The sequence below is a fragment of the Podarcis bocagei genome (genome assembly GCF_964188305.1).
Source record: "Podarcis bocagei genome assembly, chromosome: 14".
NCBI lineage: Eukaryota > Metazoa > Chordata > Lepidosauria > Squamata > Lacertidae > Podarcis > Podarcis bocagei.
This window is the reverse complement of record NC_138139.1, coordinates 54,472,558-54,493,042: the sequence shown is the minus strand read 5'-3', so window position 1 is coordinate 54,493,042 and position 20,485 is coordinate 54,472,558. Positions and strand designations below refer to the sequence as shown.

The 20,485-nt window shown below is 49.1% G+C and overlaps 2 protein-coding genes across 3 annotated transcripts in view; both read left to right on the top strand.

Annotated features, from left to right (window-relative positions):
• Nucleotides 1-938: 938 nt before the first annotated feature.
• LOC308572870 (uncharacterized protein) overlaps nucleotides 939-20,485 on the top strand; it is a gene marked incomplete at its 5' end in the record, with an annotated part of 179,729 nt that continues 160,182 nt past the window's right edge. Inside the window, one exon of the mRNA XM_081169299.1 lies at nucleotides 939-2,676. Coding sequence (XP_081025425.1) covers nucleotides 939-2,279 — 1,341 coding nt within the window. The 3' untranslated portion in view covers nucleotides 2,280-2,676. The remainder of the gene's footprint in view (nucleotides 2,677-20,485) is intronic.
• MMD2 (monocyte to macrophage differentiation associated 2) overlaps nucleotides 9,442-20,485 on the top strand; it is a 38,699-nt gene continuing 27,655 nt past the window's right edge. The window contains exon 1 of one of the 2 annotated variants that reach the window (XM_081169739.1): nucleotides 9,442-10,334. In XM_081169739.1, the coding sequence (XP_081025865.1) occupies nucleotides 10,288-10,334 (47 nt within the window). In that variant the 5' untranslated portion in view covers nucleotides 9,442-10,287. Of the gene's footprint in view, nucleotides 10,335-12,325; nucleotides 12,351-20,485 lie in introns of those variants that run through there. The other variant, XM_081169740.1, reaches the window with a different exon arrangement.

Below are 20,485 nucleotides of genomic sequence, written 5' to 3'. Positions count from 1 at the left end.
CAGGTGTGGGAGAGAGGGCTTCTTCTAGTACGATGGTCTCTTTGGGGTGCTGTTAGCTTGTCCATAAAAAAAAAATGTTCCATATCTGTGACGTCCATGCTTCAAAAAGATCCATATTGAGAATTCTTCAGTAAAAGTAAAGGGTAAAGGGATCCCTGACCATTAGGTCCTGTCGTGGCCGACTCTGGGGTTGTGGTGCTCATCTCACTTTACTGGCTGAGGGAGCCGGCGTACAGCTTCCAGGTCATGTGGCCAGCATGACTAAGCCGCTTGTGGCGAACCAGAGCAGCGCACGGAAACACCGTTTACCTTCCCGCCGGAGTGGTACCTATTTATCTACTTGCACTCTGATTCGAACTGCTTTCAAACTGGTTTCGAACTGCTAGGTTGGCAGGAGCAGGGACCGAGCGACAGGAGCTCACCCCGTCGCGGGGATTCGAACCGCCAACCTTCTGATCAGCAAGTCCTAGGCTCTGTGGTTTTGTTAGACAACATTGGAGCTCCTGGCAAAATGTAGGAAAGTAAAGCCATTCCAGGGTCTGGTGAGACAGATTGTTTGGTGATCTGACTTATCAGCTGGAAGATTTGATCGAGAAGGGGAGACTCAGCTGGTTATGATTTCCTTAGCTGAGAAACGGATTGTCACGGCTCACGGTCTGCATGGTGAGGGACTCTGAAAGAGGAGAAGGTCCAGGCTGCTTCCTTGGGTGGAGAATAATCAGCATCTTCCTAAGGATCCTCCCAGCTGTAGGACACAGCCCTGGCACCATCCACTGACTAAGGTGGCAGTACCAATGGCAGCACCTCTGTCCTCTCAGTACTGTGAATGCCTGCCAAATAAGGTGAAGGCCCTTTAACCAGCCAACCAGCTTCTCCAGGGAGGTGGTAACTACCAGGCTCCAGGTCTCGTCTGCCTATATTATGCTTTGGCTGCCTCTATGTCACGGTCTGGTTCACGGGTGATCAAAGTCCTGGCTGGAGATATCGGGACCGGGGGCAAGATGGTGGGGTGGGAGCAGGAACGGGAGTCCAGAAGCCAGGAGTCAGAAAGCCAAAAGTCCGAGGGTCAGAAAGCAAGGAGTCACGAAGTCAGGGGTCCGAGGATCAGGAAGCAAGGAGTCACGAAGTCAGGGGTCCGAGGATCAAGAAGCAAGGAGTCACGAAGTCAGGGGTCCGAGGATCAAGAAGCAAGGAGTCACGAAGTCAGGAGTCCGAGGATCAAGAAGCAAGGAGTCACGAAGTCAGGGGTCCGAGGATCAAGAAGCAAGGAGTCACGAAGTCAGGGGTCCGAGGATCAAGAAGCAAGGAGTCACGAAGTCAGGGGTCCGAGGATCAAGAAGCAAGGAGTCACGAAGTCAGGGGTCCGAGGATCAGGAAGCAAGGAGTCACGAAGTCAGGGGTCCGAGGATCAAGAAGCAAGGAGTCACGAAGTCAGGGGTCCGAGGATCAAGAAGCAAGGAGTCACGAAGTCAGGAGTCCGAGGATCAAGAAGCAAGGAGTCACGAAGTCAGGGGTCCGAGGATCAAGAAGCAAGGAGTCACGAAGTCAGGGGTCCGAGGATCAAGAAGCAAGGAGTCACGAAGTCAGGGGTCCGAGGATCAAGAAGCAAGGAGTCACGAAGTCAGGGGTCCAAGGATCAAGAAGCAAGGAGTCACGAAGTCAGGGGTCCGAGGATCAAGAAGCAAGGAGTCACGAAGTCAGGGGTCCGAGGATCAAGAAGCAAGGAGTCACGAAGTCAGGGGTCTGAGGATCAAGAAGCAGGGAGTCACGAAGTCAGGGGTCCAAGGATCAAGAAGCGAGGAGTCACAAAGTCAGGGGTCCGAGGATCAAGAAGCAAGGAGTCACGAAGTCAGGGGTGCGAGGATCAAGAAGCAAGGAGTCACGAAGTCAGGGGTCCAAGGATCAAGAAGCAAGGAGTCTCAAAGTCAGGGGTCCGAGGATCAAGAAGCAAGGAGTCACGAAGTCAGGGGTCTGAGGATCAAGAAGCAGGGAGTCACGAAGTCAGGGGTCCAAGGATCAAGAAGCAAGGAGTCACGAAGTCAGGGGTCCGAGGATCAAGAAGCAAGGAGTCACGAAGTCAGGGGTGCGAGGATCAAGAAGCAAGGAGTCACGAAGTCAGGGGTCCAAGGATCAAGAAGCAAGGAGTCTCAAAGTCAGGGGTCCGAGGATCAAGAAGCAAGGAGTCACGAAGTCAGGGGTCTGAGGATCAGGAAGCAAGGAGTCACGAAGTCAGGGGTCCAAGGATCAAGAAGCAAGGAGTCTCAAAGTCAGGGGTCTGAGGATCAAGAAGCAAGGAGTCACGAAGTCAGGGGTCCGAGGATCAAGAAGCAAGGAGTCACGAAGTCAGGGGTCTGAGGATCAGGAAGCAAGGAGTCACGAAGTCAGGGGTCCAAGGATCAAGAAGCAAGGAGTCTCAAAGTCAGGGGTCTGAGGATCAGGAAGCAAGGAGTCACGAAGTCAGGGGTCCGAGGATCAAGAAGCAGGGAGTCACGAAGTCAGGGGTCCAAGGATCAAGAAGCAAAGAGTCACGAAGTCAGGGGTCCGAGGATCAAGAAGCAAGGAGTCAAGAAGTCAGGGGTCCGAGGATCAGGAAGCAAGGAGTCACGAAGTCAGGGGTCCGAGGATCAGGAAGCAAGGAGTCACGAAGTCAGGGGTCCGAGGATCAAGAAGCAAGGAGTCACGAAGTCAAGGGTCCGAGGGTCAGAAAGCAAGTGGTCATGAAGTCAGGGGTCCGAGGGTCAGGAAGCCAAGGTTCAAGGATCAGGAAGCAAGAAACCAAATGCAGTAAGGCAGGAAGTGTGTTGCCGTGGCAAAGAGCCAAAGAGCCAAATGCTGACCTTATATCCCTTCCCAGCTCTTGCCACCAGGTGCTGTGAGTTATCAAGTGGCCTCACCTGTGCAGCCGCACCTTGCCTCTTCAGAACAAACTTAGGAAGGCCCCAGTCCTGCAAAGTCCTACTGGTCACAGGGCCTGGCTCCTGCACTCACACCTGACACTCTGCTGAGACAACATCTCTCTACAGCCTTTTTAGAAGGAGAATCCTTCAGCTTTCTACAGATGCTTGTCGCTGTCCAAGGTGCTGTTCTTCTCCCTGACGTACAGTGCCAGAGAACTGTAGAGTTGCAAGGGACCCAAAGGGTCATTTGGTCATTTAGTTCAACCCCCTGCAATGGAGGAATTACAACTGATCACAGCTTTCACTAGACTTTCCCTGAGGCTGAGAGACTTCAGAGAAGTGTGACTGGCCCAAGGTCACCCAGCAGCTGCATGTGGAGGAGCGGAGACGCGAACCCAGTTCCCCAGATTACGAGTCTATCGCTCTTAACCACTACACCACACTGGCATTCAGAAGCATTGCTGACTCTGACCATGGAGACAGAGCATAAGCATTGTGGCTAGGAGCCATCGATAGCCAGATGGGCGAGGTATAAATAATAAATTGTTGTTGTTGTTGTTGTTGTTGCACTCTGTGAATTTGTCCAGTCCTCTTTTCAAGCCATCCAAGTCGGTGGCCATCGCTGCCTCCTGTGGCAGTGAGTTCCATGGTTTAATTCTAAGGGCTGGGGTTGCCATAGCAGGAGCAGCCAGGAGAGATTATTTTCTGCCTCCTCTGAAGCTCATAAAGGAGTTCCCCACCTGCCCTGCTGCCCCGGGTTGCTGCAGCAGCTGAATAATACTGATTCCTAAAGACACATCCAGAAACCAAGGAGACTGTATTTAAGATATCTCAGGGATCAGGAACCTGAAGAGTCCTCACCCCACCTGCCACAGCTACACTGAGCTGCAGCCAAGATTTCTGCTGTGGTGTTGATCAAAACGGAGAGGCATTTGGCACTGGAAATTCCTGCTCGAAGGAGCAAGTCAAGTCATGCTAGCAGGCCAGGGGAATCCGGGGCTTAAATCCCGCCGACGCCAAGAGTGAAATTAATTTGGAAGTCTTAACAGTGTGCTTAACACTCAGCGCAGAACTGCACCGCAAAAACCAACATAAGATTTAGTGTCATTAAGGAACTCGGCAGGGAGGAAGGAGGTCATGTTGGGAGAAGAGTAGCCAAAGGAGCAGGGTTTTGTGGGGGTTTTTAAATAATAACCAGCACAACATTAAGAAAGCTGCTGTTTCTGCTCAGGGCGTCTTATCAGAAAGCTGCTGGCTGCCTTGTACGGAGTCTTGGGCTGTTGCTCCTTTGAACTCTATATTGATACCTTGGGTTAAGTACTTAATTCGTTCTGGAGGTCCGTACTTAACCTGAAACTGTTCTTCACCTGAAGCACCACTTTAGCTAATGGGGCCTCCTGCTGCCGCCTTGCCACCAGAGCCCGATTTCTGTTCTTATCCTGAAGCAAAGCTCTTAACCTGAAGCACTATTTCTGGGTTAGCAGAGTCTGTAACCTGAAGCGTATGTAACCTGAAGAGTATGTAACCTGAGGTACCACTGTACTGACAAGAAGCACCTCTCCAAGGTTGACCATGTACATATGCAATAGACAATCTTTATAGAATTCCTTCAAACCATAACAAGTACAAAATGAAATCTTTAGTCTCAAAGTCTCTGAAAAATCTCTGAAGTGAGGTACCAGACTTACATGAGCACTGTTCCACAGCATTTGATATTTTCATTGACATACATTGATATAAGATGGGTTTATGAAGCAATTCTATATCCTCCCACCACGCTGATGATGAATTCTACGAAACAGTAGTCAATATCCGGAATCACTGTTCAGTGTTGGACATTGTATTTGCTGAATACACAAAGCTTCACAGCTTGTCTTTCATTGTACAAAGTTTGGTACCTCGCTTCACTTAAAGATTTTCAAAGACTGGGAGACTCCGAGACCAGAGAGAAGAGACAGTGGAAGAAGACTGGAAGAAGTTTAAGGAATATTTGAAAAGATATGTTAATATTTAATCTTAGAATAGCTTTGGAAGTGAATATAGGCTGTAGGATTAGAAGCAGAAGAAAGTGTACTTTAAAATAGTATTATTTGTAAGTGATAAAATATGAAGATTTTTATGGTAAAAGTAAGCATGATAAAAAAAATGGTTAGAAATTACGATATATGTAAACTGCTAAAGATGAAGTATAATGAAAATCAGATAGGGGGGACTTGGGAAAGCCCCCTTAACAATGTTTAGAAAAATAAGGATACGACAAGAATTTGTTCGTATTGTTTGTCTTTTCTGTTTGTGTTTTTTATTTGTGTTATAAAATGAATACAAAATTGGGGGGGGGGGGGAGAAAAATGTAGGGACACAGTCCACAGGATGATTTGCAAGGGATCAAAAACGAGGGACTGTCTGCGCTCAAGAGCAACTGTTGGAGCCTCTGTGATCCGCAGCCCTGTTTTCCTGTGAGAGCAGAAGCCCTTGCCTGGGAAAGTGGTTGCTGCCGAATGTGCCAAGAGAAAGCTGACCTGTTTTTTTTTTTTTTTTTGTGTTGCTGAATGAATGGAAGCGGCTTTCTCCTCCTCTCCTCTCACCACTATGTTCTCAGCCATTCTGTATTGTGCTGTTTTTTTCCGGGATGGCTCACGCACTGTTGAGCAGCCTGGAAGGAGGCTGAGAGAGCCAGGCCGTATTGCTCCCAGAAGTGATGGATCCAAAAAAAGGGGGGAGAGGGGAGGGAGGAAGCTTTCTGAGCTTCATACCCTGAATGCTTTGCTTCACAGCTCCCCCCCCCCCCCTTGGAAGGGTACTGGAGCAAAAGGAGAGAGCAAGCTGGAGTGCAAAACCTCCAGTGGATTCAACTGGAATGCATCCACCACTATGTAAGGGCAGAATATAAGCTGGCGGGGAAAGGCAGGATAGAGGAAGCGTTGCTTCAGTGCAGAACTATGAGCATTCTGCACTCTGGTGCTCAGGCCAGAGGGCTGGTTTGGAAGTAGGCAGGGAAACTGGGTCCAAATGCCCTCATTAGGCTAAGGTTACCAGATTTTTTTTAAAAAAAATATTTTTATTGGTTTTTAACATACAAAATTATAAAACATACCACACAATTTCTCACAAATACATTCTTATTGGACTTCCATCAGCACCTCTGATAATCCTCCGTCTTAATCACTTCTTACGCATTTCCTAACTTAATATTTCCTTTACATTTCTTAACATATCACGTCTCCTTCTCCATTTTTGCAGTATTTCTAATATTATTCCTCACAGAACTTCTTGCAAACCTACAAATGTCATCTGGTCGTCACAAATACTTTTCAAATAATCCGTAAATTTACTCCAGTCCTCAGTAAACTTCTGGTCCTGCCGGTTTCGGATCCTTCCCGTTAGTTTATCAAGTTCCGCATAGTCCATTAATTTCATCCTCCATTCTTCCATCATTGGTAATTCTTCTGGTTACCAGATTTTTTTCAAAGAATCCGAGGACACTTTTTTTTTTTGAAAAGAGATAATTTTTTTTTTAAAAAAAAGTTATTTAAATTTTTTAAAAGAAGTAATATCTTCTCTTCTGTGATCTCCTCTGTCACACGGCCTTCCTCTGGGCCACGGCTTGGTCTCTTGGAGCGCTAGTCACTGTGGAGTAGGTTCGGGTCGGGCCTGGGCTCAGCCCCGTGTCCTTGCCCTCCTGGTACTCTCCTACCTCTCCTCAGTGGCAGCGGAGCAGCAAGGTCGGGGCTCCCCTCTTTTTTCCCCTTCCTCTTTCTCTCTCTTCCTTCTCCTCCTCTCCTCCTCCTCCCTGCGTTGGCTCCGGGGTTTTCATGGCTCTGGAGCACCACTGGGCAGTCGGCCAGGTGGCTGGGTTCTCTCGCTCCCGGCTCGATTTGGGTTGTGGGGGGTGTGTGTCAGTGGTTCCCCCAGTTGATGTGCCGGGCGTCCCCAGTCCCCCCCCCCCCGGCAGTGGCACCCCCCATTCTGCCTCACCGGAAGTCCCCATATGATGTGTCTTGTGCCGTTGAAGCAATAACGCAACTTTCATTCCCTACTGATAAATCTACAACACTTAAAATATAAATCTGGGGACATTAAATGAATCTGGGGACATTCTGGGGACGGATTTTGTCCGGGGACAGATTTGTGAATCTGGGGACTATCCCCGGGAAACGGGGACGCCTGGTAACCATACACTAGGCCCCATGTACATACCGTATTTTTCACTCTATAAGACACACTTTTTCGCTCCTAAAAAGTAAGGGGAAATGTGTGTGCATCTTATGGAGCGAATGCAGGCTGTGCAGCTATCCCAGAAGCCAGAACAGCAAGAGGGAGCGCTGCGCAGCGATCCCTCTTGCTGTTCTGGCTTCTGGGATTCAGAATATTTTTTTCCTTGTTTTCCTCCTCCAAAAACTAGGTGCATCTTATGGCCTGGTGCGTCTTATACAGCAAAAAATACGGTAAATGTACTACTACTACTACTACTACTACTAGTAGTAGTAATAGCAGTAATAATTTTATTATTTATACCCCACCAACCTGGCTGGGCTGCCCCAGCCGCTCTAATACTAATAACATTTAAAAGATGCACGTTTGATGATGGTAAATAAACAATCAATGCATGCTGCACAAGCCTTTTAAGGCTTTCTGATGCATTGTCCACATCAGTGAAAGCCATGCCAAATCCAGAACAGCCAGAATTTCAGAGAGTTGCAAAGAGGCCTTGCAACTCCTCCACCCCCGAGAGACAGCTATCCAGCTTCTACTTCCATATCTCCGTTGCCGCCTCCCAAAGCAGTCTGTGGTCCCCCGTTGGACAGCCCAGATCATTAGGCCAAAATGATCCACTCCGTAAGAACACAAGAAGGTCCTGCCGGATCAGGCCCATGGCCCATCGAGTCCAGCTTCCTGTTCTCACAGTGGCTGAACAGTTGCTTGTGGGCAGCGGCAAGAGTCTTGATTGCACAAGGATGGAAGAATGAGGAAACCCCGATGAAAGAACAGTGGCGAGAGAAATGGATGAACTATGCAGAACTGGCTAAACTGACATGCAAAGTGCGAGACAAGGACAACTGTGACCTGAAAGAAGACCGGGAGCCTTTTACATTATTTTAATAGACAACAAAATGAACTGGACTCCTTGGCAGGTTTTGAATAAACATACACAAATTTATTGAGGGTTAACATAGTAGACAGATAATATAAGGATGTGTACAATTTTGCAATATGCAGAAATTAATATAGGTTGAGAAATCAGAGAGAGGAGCTGAAGGAAGTCTTAGAGGGGGGAGGGAGGGTTTGTGGAGGAGGTGGAAGGGGGGGAATAATGGGGGGAAATAATGAAGATGATTTGCTTTGATAATTTGTTACATTTAAATTGTTAATATATATATATATTTAATATATATATATATGAACAGTTGCTTGTGGGAAACCAGCATGCAAAATTCGAGCAGGAGAGCAACTCTCGCCTGCTGTGGCTTCCAGCCACTGGCGTTCAGAAAGAGGGGTGCCACCTCTGGTGGGGGACACGTCATGCTCCTCCTGGGGTAGTCTGTCCGCCTTTGGTCCCCAACCTGCGCTCAGCTCTCACCTGTGGCTCCTAGAAGCTGTCAGCATGTGACAGCTGCCACACCCAGATAAACAATTTGGGTTGGTTTTGACAGGTGAGGGCAGCTGATGCGTCTCAAACCCCCAGTGAGTTAGGGACTGTAGGTTGCTTCCACAGAACTACAACTCCCAACATCCCCAACAAGCCACACTTTCCAAGATTATTATTTGGGGGGGGGGGTGTGCTTTAAAAGCAGACACTCACTCTACATTTAAGGCACACCAAAGCAGAGATATCACCTTGCCAACAAAGCTCCGTATAGTTCAAGCTATGGTTTTCCCAGTAGTGATGTATGGAAGTGAGAGCTGGACCATAAAGAAAGCTGATCGCCAAAGAATTGATGCTTTTGAATTATGGTGCTGGAGGAGACTCTTGAGAGTCCCATGGACTGCAAGAAGATCAAACCTATCCATTCCGAAGGAAATCAGCCCTGAGCGCTCACTGGAAGGACAGATCCTGAAGCTGAGGCTCCAATACTTTGGCCACCTCATGAGAAGAGAAGACTCCCTGGAAAAGACCCTGACGTTGGGAAAGATGGAGGGCACAAGGAGAAGGGGACGACAGAGGACGAGATGGTTGGACAGTGTTCTCGAAGCTACCAGCATGAGTTTGACCAAACTGGGGGAGGCAGTGGAAGACAGGAGTGCCTGGCGTGCTCTGGTCCATGGGGTCACGAAGAGACGGACACGACTAAACGACTAAACAACAAGAAGAACACAGCTTCTCTCCAGAGAATCCTGGGTAGTGCAGTTTGTTGGAGATGCTGGGAGTTGTAGTTCTGGGGGGAGGATCCCCCAGAGAATCCTGGGAACTGTGGCTTGTTAAGGATATTGGGAGTAAGGACCCCCTCCCCCCAAACTAGAACTTCCAACACCCTTAAGAAACCATGGTTCCCAGGATTCTTGGCGAGGCGGGGCAAAGCCCTGCGCTTTCAGCTGTACAGTCGGACGAGCTGCCAGCGCGCGCAGTTCGGCTCTGCCCTTATTAATCCAAATCCGCTGCTATTTGATCCGCGGGCGCGCACTATATCACCGGGGCTGCCTTTATTTATAGCTCCCTTGCTCATGCCGATTGGGATCCAACAGGCGGCTTGGGGACCGGTTGCTCCGGCCACTTGGAGCCCCGGGGGTCCCTCCTTCCTTCCCTCCTTCCCTCCCTCCCCTCCATCTCCCCTCCATCCATCCATCTATCCTTCCTCCCTCTCTCCTCCTCCTCCCTCTCTTCCCTCCTCCAGAGCGCTAATCATCTTGTTATTTCGCGATCACGACTCAGCGCGCGGCTCCTTCGCTCGCCGCCTCCTCCTCGCTCCAACTCTGCCTGTTGGATGCGCTCTTTAGCTCCTGAGCCTCTCCAGACGGGGTGCCGGCTGCTTCTCCCCCCTGCGCAACAGGGCTGCAGGAGAGAGGAACCCAGAATGGCCAGAATTTCTGCCCCCCTTCTTCCTCTTTTTTTAATGATAAAAAATTAAACCCCCTCTGAAAACCAAGATCGCCTGCCTGGCTTTGGGAGACGCGAAGAAGTGAGATTTCATTTGTGGGGGGCATTCATTTTTTGCTCCCGACCAGCTCAGGCAGAGGAGCGGATGAAGTTCCTTGGGCTGCCTGCTCCGGAGGGAGGCTTCCTCTTCGTGGCTGGGACCACCCGGGACCCCCTCGCGGGACACCGAGGATCCGAGGACGGTGGTCTCTCCCTATCGCCTCCTCCATCACTCCTGCCCTGGGCCGCCACCCTCCTCCTCCTCCTCCTCCTCTTCTTCCAACATCGCCCAAGCTGGATTCTGATGGAATTAAAAAGATGTTTGTGTCCAGCCTCCTGGATTTCCAGAAGACCAGATACGCCAGGTAAACGTCTCCTCGGGAGTAAGCCCTGCTAGGTGCAAGGCGCTGGCTCCCCTGTAAAGGGAGAAATGCGGTCTTAGCTTTGACTTCTCGGTGAGGTCTCTCTTTCTTGCAATCCCAAGAATCTTTGCTCAGAAGTAAGTCACCCTCTCCTCAATTTCTTATGTATTATTATTAATAATAAAACATTTATATACCGCTATTTATTTATTTTTAAACCCCAAAACAACCACAGTGGTTTACAATGATAGTACATCAAACAATACATAAACCCAGCAGGACTTCCTGGTAGATGCTCTTAGGATGGCTGTCGTAAAGAGCATTAGAGGAACATCGGGTTATATTGATGGGGTTGTTTTCCTCAGAAGAGCCTTGCAAGGTAGGCTGGCGTATGTCCTTGATGACACAGGTGAGCTGAGAGAAGGGCTCGGATAAAGCTACCTGGTAGGGGGACTAGATGATGCTAAGTCAGGGGCGAAACTAGGCTTTATTTCAAGCGGGTCAAAGACCCACTTTGACTGTACCTTATGCTTTATCCTTGGCCTTTTGCCTCCCGCTCCCCCCCCCCCCAAGATAAACTTTGAAATCACCTTCTGCCATTTTTTAAGGCAATCATCTTTCACCATCACTGGGCTTTATTTCAACCAGGTCAAAGACCCAGTTTGATACCCCTCCATCCGTATTCGCACACACACAGCCCCTATGGAGGCTTCACCGGGGCAAAAAAAAACCCCTAGCTAGCCTTCCCCCCACCCGCAGCTCTGGCTCTGGCTAAGTGTGTGTGTTTGGGGTGGCAGAGCTTCTGCAACTTTTAATAGTTCTGTAACGGGGAGTGTTGCACAGCCCCCAACATCTCCTTAAAAGCTGCCAGCAAAGGAGAGCTGATTGCCTCCCAAGGCAAGGCCCTTCCACCATCAAACAGTAATAGTAATAATAATAATAATAATAACAATAATAATAATAATAATAATAATTTATGCCCTGCCCATCTGGCTGGGTTTCCCCAGCCATTCTGGGTGGCTCCCAACAGAATATTAATATTAATACAGTGGTACCTCAGGTTAAAAACTCAATTCATTCTGGAGGTCTGTTGTTAACCTGAAACTGTTCTTAACCTGAGGTACCACTTTAGCTAATGGGGCCTCCCACTGCCGCCGCACGATATTTGTTCTCATCCTGAAGCAAAGTTCTTAATTGGAGGTACTATTTCTGGGTTAGCGGAGTCTGTAACCTGAAGCGTCTGTAACCCAAGGTACCACTGTAATAATAATAATAATAATAATAATAATAATAATAATAATAATAATAATAATAATAAAGTGATAAAACATGAAACATTAAAACCTTCCCTAAACAGGGCTTCCCTAAACAGTACTTGCCATTCGCAAGTGCCCCCTCCCCCCGGTGTTTAGCTAAAATCTGCTTCCCATCGATCTCTGCCTCTCGGCTCTAGGCCTGTCCTCTGGAGCGACAGAGAAAAAGCCTGCTTCATCCTCCATGTACATCTGTAGAGGTGAGTCAGATGTGGCATAATGAAAGTTTATTTTAAAAAAAATTGCCTAGCATGGAGAAAATGGATAGAGAAAAGCCCCCCCCCCCATAAAACACTGGAACTCGTAGGCATTCAATGAAGCCGAAAGTTGGAAGGACAGATAAAAAGAAAGCCCCTTTTCAGTGTTAAACTTTGGAACTCCTTGCTGCAGGAAGCAGTGATGAGCTAGGATGGATTTAAAAGAGAGTTAGACATGGAGGAGGGTAAAGCTATCAATGACTGCTAGCTATGGCTATGCCCTGGAAGCAGCAATGTTTTCAAATACCAGCTGGGGGGAACCACAGGCGGGGAGAGGGCTATTGCTCTCAGCTCCTGCTTGTGGGTTTCTCACTGGGCCATCTGATTGGCCACAGGTTCACAGAATCGTAGAGTTGGAAGGGATCCAGTGAGTCGTCTAGTCCACCCCCCGCTGTGCAGGAATCTCAACTAAAGCATCCAGTAGATGGGCCGTTGGCCGGATCCTGCAGGTGCTGTTTGCATGTTCATTGGGGGAAACACTTGGGCTCATAGTAGCCATCATTCGTGTGACTGGTGAGGCTGAATGCTGCTATAATAATAATAATAATAATAATAATAATAATAATAATAATAATAATAATAATAATAATAATATATTATTTATACCCCGTCCATCTGGCTGGGTTTCCCCAGCCACTCTGGGCGGCTTCCAACTAAACATTAAAAACAATACAGCATCAGACATTAAAAACTTCCCTAAACAGGGTCGCCTTCAGTGGTCTTTTAAAAGTAAAATAGTTGTTTATTGCCTTGACATCTGCTGGGAGGGCGTTCCACAGGGCAGGCGCCACTACCGAGAAGGCCCTCTGCCAGGTTCCCTGTATCCTCACTTCTCGCAGGGAGGGAACCACCAGAAGGCCCTTGGCGCTGGACCTCAGTGTCTGGGCAGAACAATGGGAGTGGAGACACTCCTTCAGGTATACTGGACTGAGGCCGTTTAGGGCTTTAAAGGTCAGCACCAACACTTTGAATTGTGCTCGGAAACGTATTGGGAGCCAATGCAGATCTCTCAGGACCAGTGTTATGTGGTTCCGGCGGCCACTCCCAGTCACCAGTCTAGCTGCCGCATTCTGGATTAGCTGTAGTTTCCGAGTCACCTTCAAATGTAGCCCCACGTAGAGCGCATTGCAGTAGTCCAAGCGGGAGATAACTAGAGCATGCACCACTCTGGTGAGACAGTCCATGGACAGGGAGGGTCTCAGCCTGCGTACCAGATGGAGCTGGTAAACAGCTGCCCTGGACACAGAATTGACCTGCGCCTCCATGGACAGCTGTGAGTCCAAAATGACTCCCAGGCTGCACACCTGGTCCTTCAGGGGCACAGCGAGGCATGTCTGTCAGATTGCTCTGCTGGGGATTTGGGTGTGCAGATCTGACACAATCTCTGTGGCTAGCAGAGATGTCTCGTGTGGCTTAGAAACTGTGGACAGAAGCTGGGAGGGTGGCCACAAGCCCCACTCGGCAAACTGCCCTCTCCACCCCTGAAGAGAAGAGATGCCCTGCTGATCCCACCCTGCCTTGGGAAACAGAAGGGTCCTTTGGGTTGATCCAGCAGGTTTTGGTCTCACGTAGGAGAAAAGAGAATTTTGGTTAAGTAAGTGTAGCTTTCATGGAGCAGGTTGTTGCACTTCCTGGACTCCTGCACCATAGTTGAACAGAAAGTGATTTGAGGCACCCGAGATAGACCCACGCAGATTTCTGACTCAGTTTTCAAACAATGACATACCCACCTTTCCTTGCAAGTATATGGCTGAAATGAAGAAACCTGCAGGGCAGGACTTCACCAGGTGTGAGCTTACATGTGAAAGGACTCTGAGCTCTGTTTGGTCCTGGTATTCATTGCAACAAATTCCTGGGCTCAGAATTACATAATTTTAAGTTTGGCGCTCCGGTTGCTGGTTATCAAGACTTCTGGTGAAAAACAAACTAGATCCCAGAAGCCCAGATCTCAGAAATCTTGCACCCGCCCCACAAAAGATCCAGGATTCTTCATTTCCACTTGTTTAGCTCAATCCCCAAATCTCCCTTTTCTGAGCACAGGCTGCTTCCAGGGAGAACCTCATGGAGCTAAATTGCATTTTCTCTACGGTGCTTTGCAGCTGGCGGACTGTGATTCAATAGCCAGAAATGGGATTGATTATCCAGGCAGCCCTCTAATGGTTCCCTGTGGGGTGGGGTGTCTTCCACACACCCCTTGGAAGTTGTTTCATCATACGACTTGCAGCAAGTAACTTTGCATGAACTTACAGAATCATTAAGAGTTCATGCGATATTTGAAAGATTATTGTAAGCAATTAACATCGCTAGCAGGGTTGTCTGAAGACTTGTAATGAGATATTTTCTATCTTTCTATATTTATTTAGATTTTGAGCAGTTCTGAAATGAGTGTAATTAGAATTGGAAAACGTATAACTTGCAATAATATAAAGGTGAATTTCAAAAGGCATGAGGTGGGAGGGAAGGAAGTCGATAGGCTCTAAAGAGTCAGGGCGGTAAAGTGAAGAATGATGATGTGAATGCATGATATTAAATGGAAAACAAATAAAAATTGTGTGTGTGTGTGTGTGAGAGAGAGAGAGAGAGAGAGAGAATGTGGGGGTGGGGTGGGGGTGAATGTGTGTGTGTGTGTGTGTGTGTGTGTGTGTGTGTGTGAATGAATGTGTGTGTGTGTGTGCGTGTATGAGTTGGAAGGGACCCCAAGGGCCATCTAGTCCAACCCTCTGCAATGAAGGAATCATTTTTTAAAAAAATATCATTATGAGGCAACTGCAAGGTAACCACCCTGCCCTAATCCTCAGCCGCTGGTCATCCTAGTCCCTGCTCCGGAGCTGAGGCAAGGTGGCCCCCATCCTCCATCTTTGCCATGGTCAGCAGTGCCATTTGCCTGCTCCTTCCTGGTCAGTTGCCCAGTTTTGTCGGAGTCCCATTGTTGAGCAACAGTGTTCAGAGCTCGGTGGAGTGTGAGGCCAAATAAGCAGAAGATACGAGTCTCTGAGACAGGCTTGGCAGAGTCCATATCCGAAGTCAGGTCCGTTCTGAGGGTCAGGCAAACAGCAATCTACATAGTCAGGCGGCCAGGGAATCTGATGATCACAAAGCCAAAGGTCCAAATGGAGAACAGGAAACAGCAGGGTGGGACCGGGAACCATAGATGTTGTTTCCAGCATCTGACTGCTGCTGAGAGCTTTGTTTCAGAAGACTGAAACCAGTTGGTTCCCATTTCCTCCCTGTCACTGAAGGCTGGTGAGCTGCGGGTGGAGTCTCACTGTCTTCCTCTTCAGGCCAGGTTGACTTGGCCCATGACAAGTTTGCTCCCAGCAGGAGTGGGAAAGCGTCGCTGCTCTTTCTCCAGCCTCTTGCAATCAGAGCTGCCAGGTCATGATCATCCCAGACTCTGAGACTTCAGGGCCCAAACCTGAGACCTAGGGGCAGACCCTGATCTCACAGGGATGCATCCTGGAGACGGAAGTTAATTGGGAGCAGGGCAGGGCAGGTACCCCCACCCTGAGCACCTATGCTGTAATTTGCAGCCAGATCCTGCTGGACTGGAGTTTGCAAGCTGCATGCACAGTCTTCTTAATTATTTGATGGTGATGGAAGGCACTCTTGCCCACCCAGAGATTTGAGCCTTCCCTGTAAGGGGTCAGGCAAACTTGGAGACTTCGGGTCAGGCCCAAAGGTTTGGCAACCATCCTTGCCGCTCCTCTGTTGCTTGAAGAGGGCAGCTGAACAGGTGCTGAAATATGAACCTTGGCAGCTGCCCTGGTTTCTGGGTAATCCCCTTTCAGGAGTGGAAGAAATATTTAGCTGGTTCCTCCCAGCTTTGAAGTGCGGTTTCCGAGTTGCAAATAGTCACATTCCCATTTTACGTTGCACTTCCCGGCCTGGAAAAGACTCTGTATTCAAGTGATTACTGGGGGAGGAAATACATGTATGTATTATGGGGGAGCCAGTGAAGTAGTTTGCAATCAGAGATTTGCCCCTCTCTCTCCCCCCTCTCTCTCTCTCACACAGAGCCATTGTGGTTTAGTGGTTAAGAGCGGTGGACTCGTAATCTGGTGAACCGGATTCATGTCTCTGCTCATCCACATGCAGCTGCTGGGTGCCCTTGGGCTAGTCACACTTCTCTGAAGTCTCTCAGCCCCACTCACCTCACAGAGTGTTTGTTGTGGGGGAGGAAGGGAAAGGAGAATGTTAGCCGCTTTGAGACTCCTTCGGGTAGTGATGCAGGTGGCGCTGTGGTCTAAACCACAGAGCCTCTTGGGCTTGCTGATCAGAAGGTCGGCAGTTCAAATCCAAGCAACGGGGTGAGCTCCCATTGTTTGGTCCCTGCTCCTGCCCACCTAGCAGTTCAAAAGCACTTCAAAGTGCAAGTAGATAAATAGGTACCACTCCTGCCGGAAGGTAAACGGCGTTTCCGCGCGCTGCTCTGGTTCACCAGAAGCGGCTTAGTCATGCTGGCCACATGACCTGGAAGCTGTCTGTGGATAAACGCCGGCTCCCTTGGCCAGTAAAGTGAGATGAGCACTACAACCCCAGAGTCGTCTGCAACTGGACCTAACAGTCAGGGGTACCTTTACCTTTACCTTTAGGGTAGTGATAAAGTGGGATATCAAATCCAAACTCCTCTTCTTCTTCACTTGTCTTGCCTAGCAATGGACTGGATGGGAGCCAACAAACTGTAGCTCAGTCCAGATAATACTGAGACACTGTAGTGGGCAGTTCCCTAAATCAGATGGACGGGAAGTTGCCTGCTCCTGAGAGGGGTCTTCTCAGGGGTCCCTCGTAGCCGAGTAAGATTGTCTTCCATAAACACGGTCTTAACAATGAGTCTGTAAGTGACTGTGGAGGCCTATTCTGGATCCTTCCAGAGTGGGGACATTGGTTTCCAGGCGGGAGTAGATCACGGTGTGGATTTGCCAAGCGTGCCTTCCTCTTAGCACATTTTTCCCTTGTGTCCTGAGTTCGAGTGTCTTCAAAGCCCAGGACGTTTTTGGTAAAGGCTGTTCTCCAATTAGAGTGCTCACAGGCACATGTTTCCCAATTGTTGGTGTTTATACAACATTTTTAAAGATTTTCCTTGAGACAGTCTTTAAACCTCTTTTGTTGATCACCAGCACTACGCTTTCCATTTTTAAGTTCAGAATAGAGTAGTTGCTTTGGAAGACGATCATCAGGCATCCGCACAGCAGGACCAGTCCAATGAAGTTGATGTTGAACAATCATTGCTTCAACACTGGTGATCTTTGCTTCTTCCAGTACACTGATATTAGTTCGCCAAGTGATGTGTAAAATTTTTTGGAGACACCGTTGATGGAATCTTTCGAGGAGTTGCAGATGGCGTTTATAAGTGGTCCATGTTTCACAAGCAGACAGTAAGGTTGGTAGTACAATAGCTTTGTAAACAAGCATTTTGCTTCCCCTGCAAACGTCCTGGTCCTCAAACACTCTGCACTTCAAACGGGAGAAAGCCGCACATGCAGAGCTCAGGCGATTACCTCTGAAGGAGTGGTTACGTAGCTTGGGGTACCTCTATGCTGCCGCCTGAGGCACAGGTGGCTTCAGAGGTGTCGTCCATCAGCTTGGGATGGTGGCCCAGCTGCAGCCCTCTCTGGACAGAGATCAATAGTTTTACTTCTGTTGTCTATGTCCTGCTAACCTCTAGGTTAGATTACTGCAACACATGTGGGGCTGCTTCTGGAGACGGTTCAGCTGCTTCAGAATTTGGCAGCCAGGTTGCTAACGGAGGCAAGATGGTTTGCATCCATCCTGGCCCAACCACACTGGCTGCCAATCAGTTTCTGGGCCCAGTTCAAAGCCTTAAATGGCTCAGGACTACAACACCTCAAGGGCTGTCTCTCCCCGTATGCTGACTCTGTGATCACCATCTGAGGCCCTTCTTCGTGTGCCTCCTCTGCAGGAGGTCCGGAGAGTGTCAACACGAGAACAGGGCCTTTTATGCAGTGGCTCCCCATTTGTGGAACACTCTCTCCAGGGAGGTTCTTCAACCAGGCTTTGGGCTGGTTAACATTCTATTCAATATCAATCTATATAGAGATACAATATATTAGCAGCAGTTCAGGATACACCTCAGCAACCAGTTGCTGGAGACTGAGGGAGCTGAGACAGTGCTCTTGAACTCAAGTCCTGCTTGTGTGTTTCCCACTAGGGCATCTGTCTGGCCATAAGAGGGTGCTGGACTAGATGGACTGTTGGCTTGATCCAGCAGGCTCTTTTTATGATTTGTTTTCACTTCTTGAGTCTGTTCCCCTTCATCTACCTCCTTCTCAAAATCCACTGTCCGGAACTGGACCCACAAGAGCTGACTAGGGCAGCATAAAATGGAAATGTGACTACTTGCAACTTGGAAAGTGCAGCTCTGCTTTCCAGGGAGAGGGAGCAGGAAATGCGTCTGTCTGTCCCTGGGAAATGGGGGCAGTTGGGGAACAAGTAAAAGCGCCTGTTTGTCCAGATCATGTAACTTGGTGGCCTCTGACGAAGCTTATCTCCCGATTAAGGCAGAGGGAGCTTTGGGGTTAAACGGGGTCAGGTTATTCTTGGCTGGCATTGGTATGAGTGACCTGAAAACTTGACCCGACCAGGTTTCCTGTGAGCCTCTGGACTCAATTCTCTGGACTCATTCTATGCCTACCGTGAAGGTGCAGCCAAGTGGATTATAACCAGGTCACCAGGCAAATGCCGCTAGAGTGAGAAAGCTGAAGTGGTGCCAGGCTGTGTACGGGCCTCCCAGGACTAAAATGATGGTGCCACGGTGTGTGATTGGAGCACCACACCTCCGGGTAGCAGCAGTCAAGCTTAGGGGAGTGTAGGGCTTCCTCACCGATCTTCCGAACACACCTCTCGCTTTTGCAGCAAAAGGCATGAGGGCCTGCCAAAATTTGCAACAGTCTCATAGGTGATAACAAAGAACGAGTGTCAAATGTAACTGTCTCTATTTTGACATTCAGTTTGGCTGTGTGCGACTTTCAAACAAACTGCAGAACAAAATACTGTAGAGATCTTACTATACAATAATAATGTAAGGATGTCATCACACTGCAATTCACATTGCTGCCAACAGGTGCTGCTGCAAACCACAGCAAGAACAGCAGCAGTGCAGGGCGATGAGATGGAGATGGGGCAGAAGGCAGGCAGGGCAGGGGGCTCAGAAGAGCAGGCGAGCAGGTGGGTGACCCAGGCAGGCAGGCAGGCAAGTGTACAAGCAAGTGGGCAGCCTAGGTGAGCAATCTAGGGGGAGGGCAGCCCAGGTGAGCTGCGGAGAAACAACCAGGACAGGACAGGCCTGCTCACCAGCAACTATCCTGCCCTACTGCTGCTCCATCCCTTTTCCTCACCCTCTGCAGCTGAGGCCGAAACAGTTGCATTGATGAGACACAGGTGATATGTGGAGGGGAGCAGGGGGCCTGATTTGGGTGAGCTGTAAGGTGAGGTCCGATGGGAGGCAGGGAATTTTGCTGCTTGAGGGGAAAAAGTTAATGGTGTCCCCCCCCCCTTGCCACTGCCACTGCTTCTGCCACACTTCCCTCACCACCGATGGAGGTGACTGGAGGCAGTCCAGAGGAGCACTGAAGGCAGCAAGGGGGAAAGAAGCCAGAGAGGAGGAAGAGGAGGGCAACAAGCAAAGGAGGCCACCCCTTTCAGCTGTCTCCAGCCTGCCACCTGAAGCAACTGCCTCACTATGTCTCATGGGCAGGGCTGGATATAGGTTTGATGAGGCCTTAAGCTCCTGAAGGTAATGGGGCCCTTTATATGTCCAGCTGTCCTTTCCCAACAACAAATTGTCACTGTTTTTTGTGTTGAATATATGGTAATTTATGGACCTAACAGGTATCTAAAGCCATTTGCACATGTTGCCATGCAACCAGTCCATGCAGAATGTAGGCACCCTATATATTGTTGTTGTTGTTTAGTCGTTTAGTCATGTCCGACTCTTCGTGACCCCCTGGACCAGAGCACGCCAGGCACTCCTGTCTTCCACTGCCTCCCACAGTTTGGCCAAACTCATGCTGGTAGCTTTGAGAACACTGTCCCACCATCTCGTCCTCCGTCGTCCCCTTCTCCTTGTGCCCTATATATAGAAAGGAGCAAACCAGTGATACTTGAGGGAGCAGGCTAGCAGGTGGGGCCCCTTACTTACATCACAGGAGCCTAAACTGTTTCTGTATGTAGGTTTTACTTTATTTGTATTTTTATCTTATATTTTGGAAATGTCCATCCAGTTCCCCCCCCTTTAATTTTTTTTGGGGCCCCCAAGAGAGTGGGCCCTAAGCTATAGCTTGTTTAGCTTATACGTAACCCCGGCACTGCTCATGGGTTGACTGGCCCCAATAAGAGGGGGTCGACTAGGGGGTGGAAGTGGTAAGGGGGGGGGGGTTGGTGAGCAAAGCCAGCAAGAATGCAGCCCCCCCAACATGCACTTAAGAGGCCAATAGCCTCAGCTCAGCTGCCCTGAAGCTCCCACGTTTGTAACCGTGACGTTTGCCACATTCCTCTCTGATGGGGGATTATGGATTTACCTCCTGGACTGTGGTCCCAAATTCAGCTGTGACGTAAATGGCAGGCA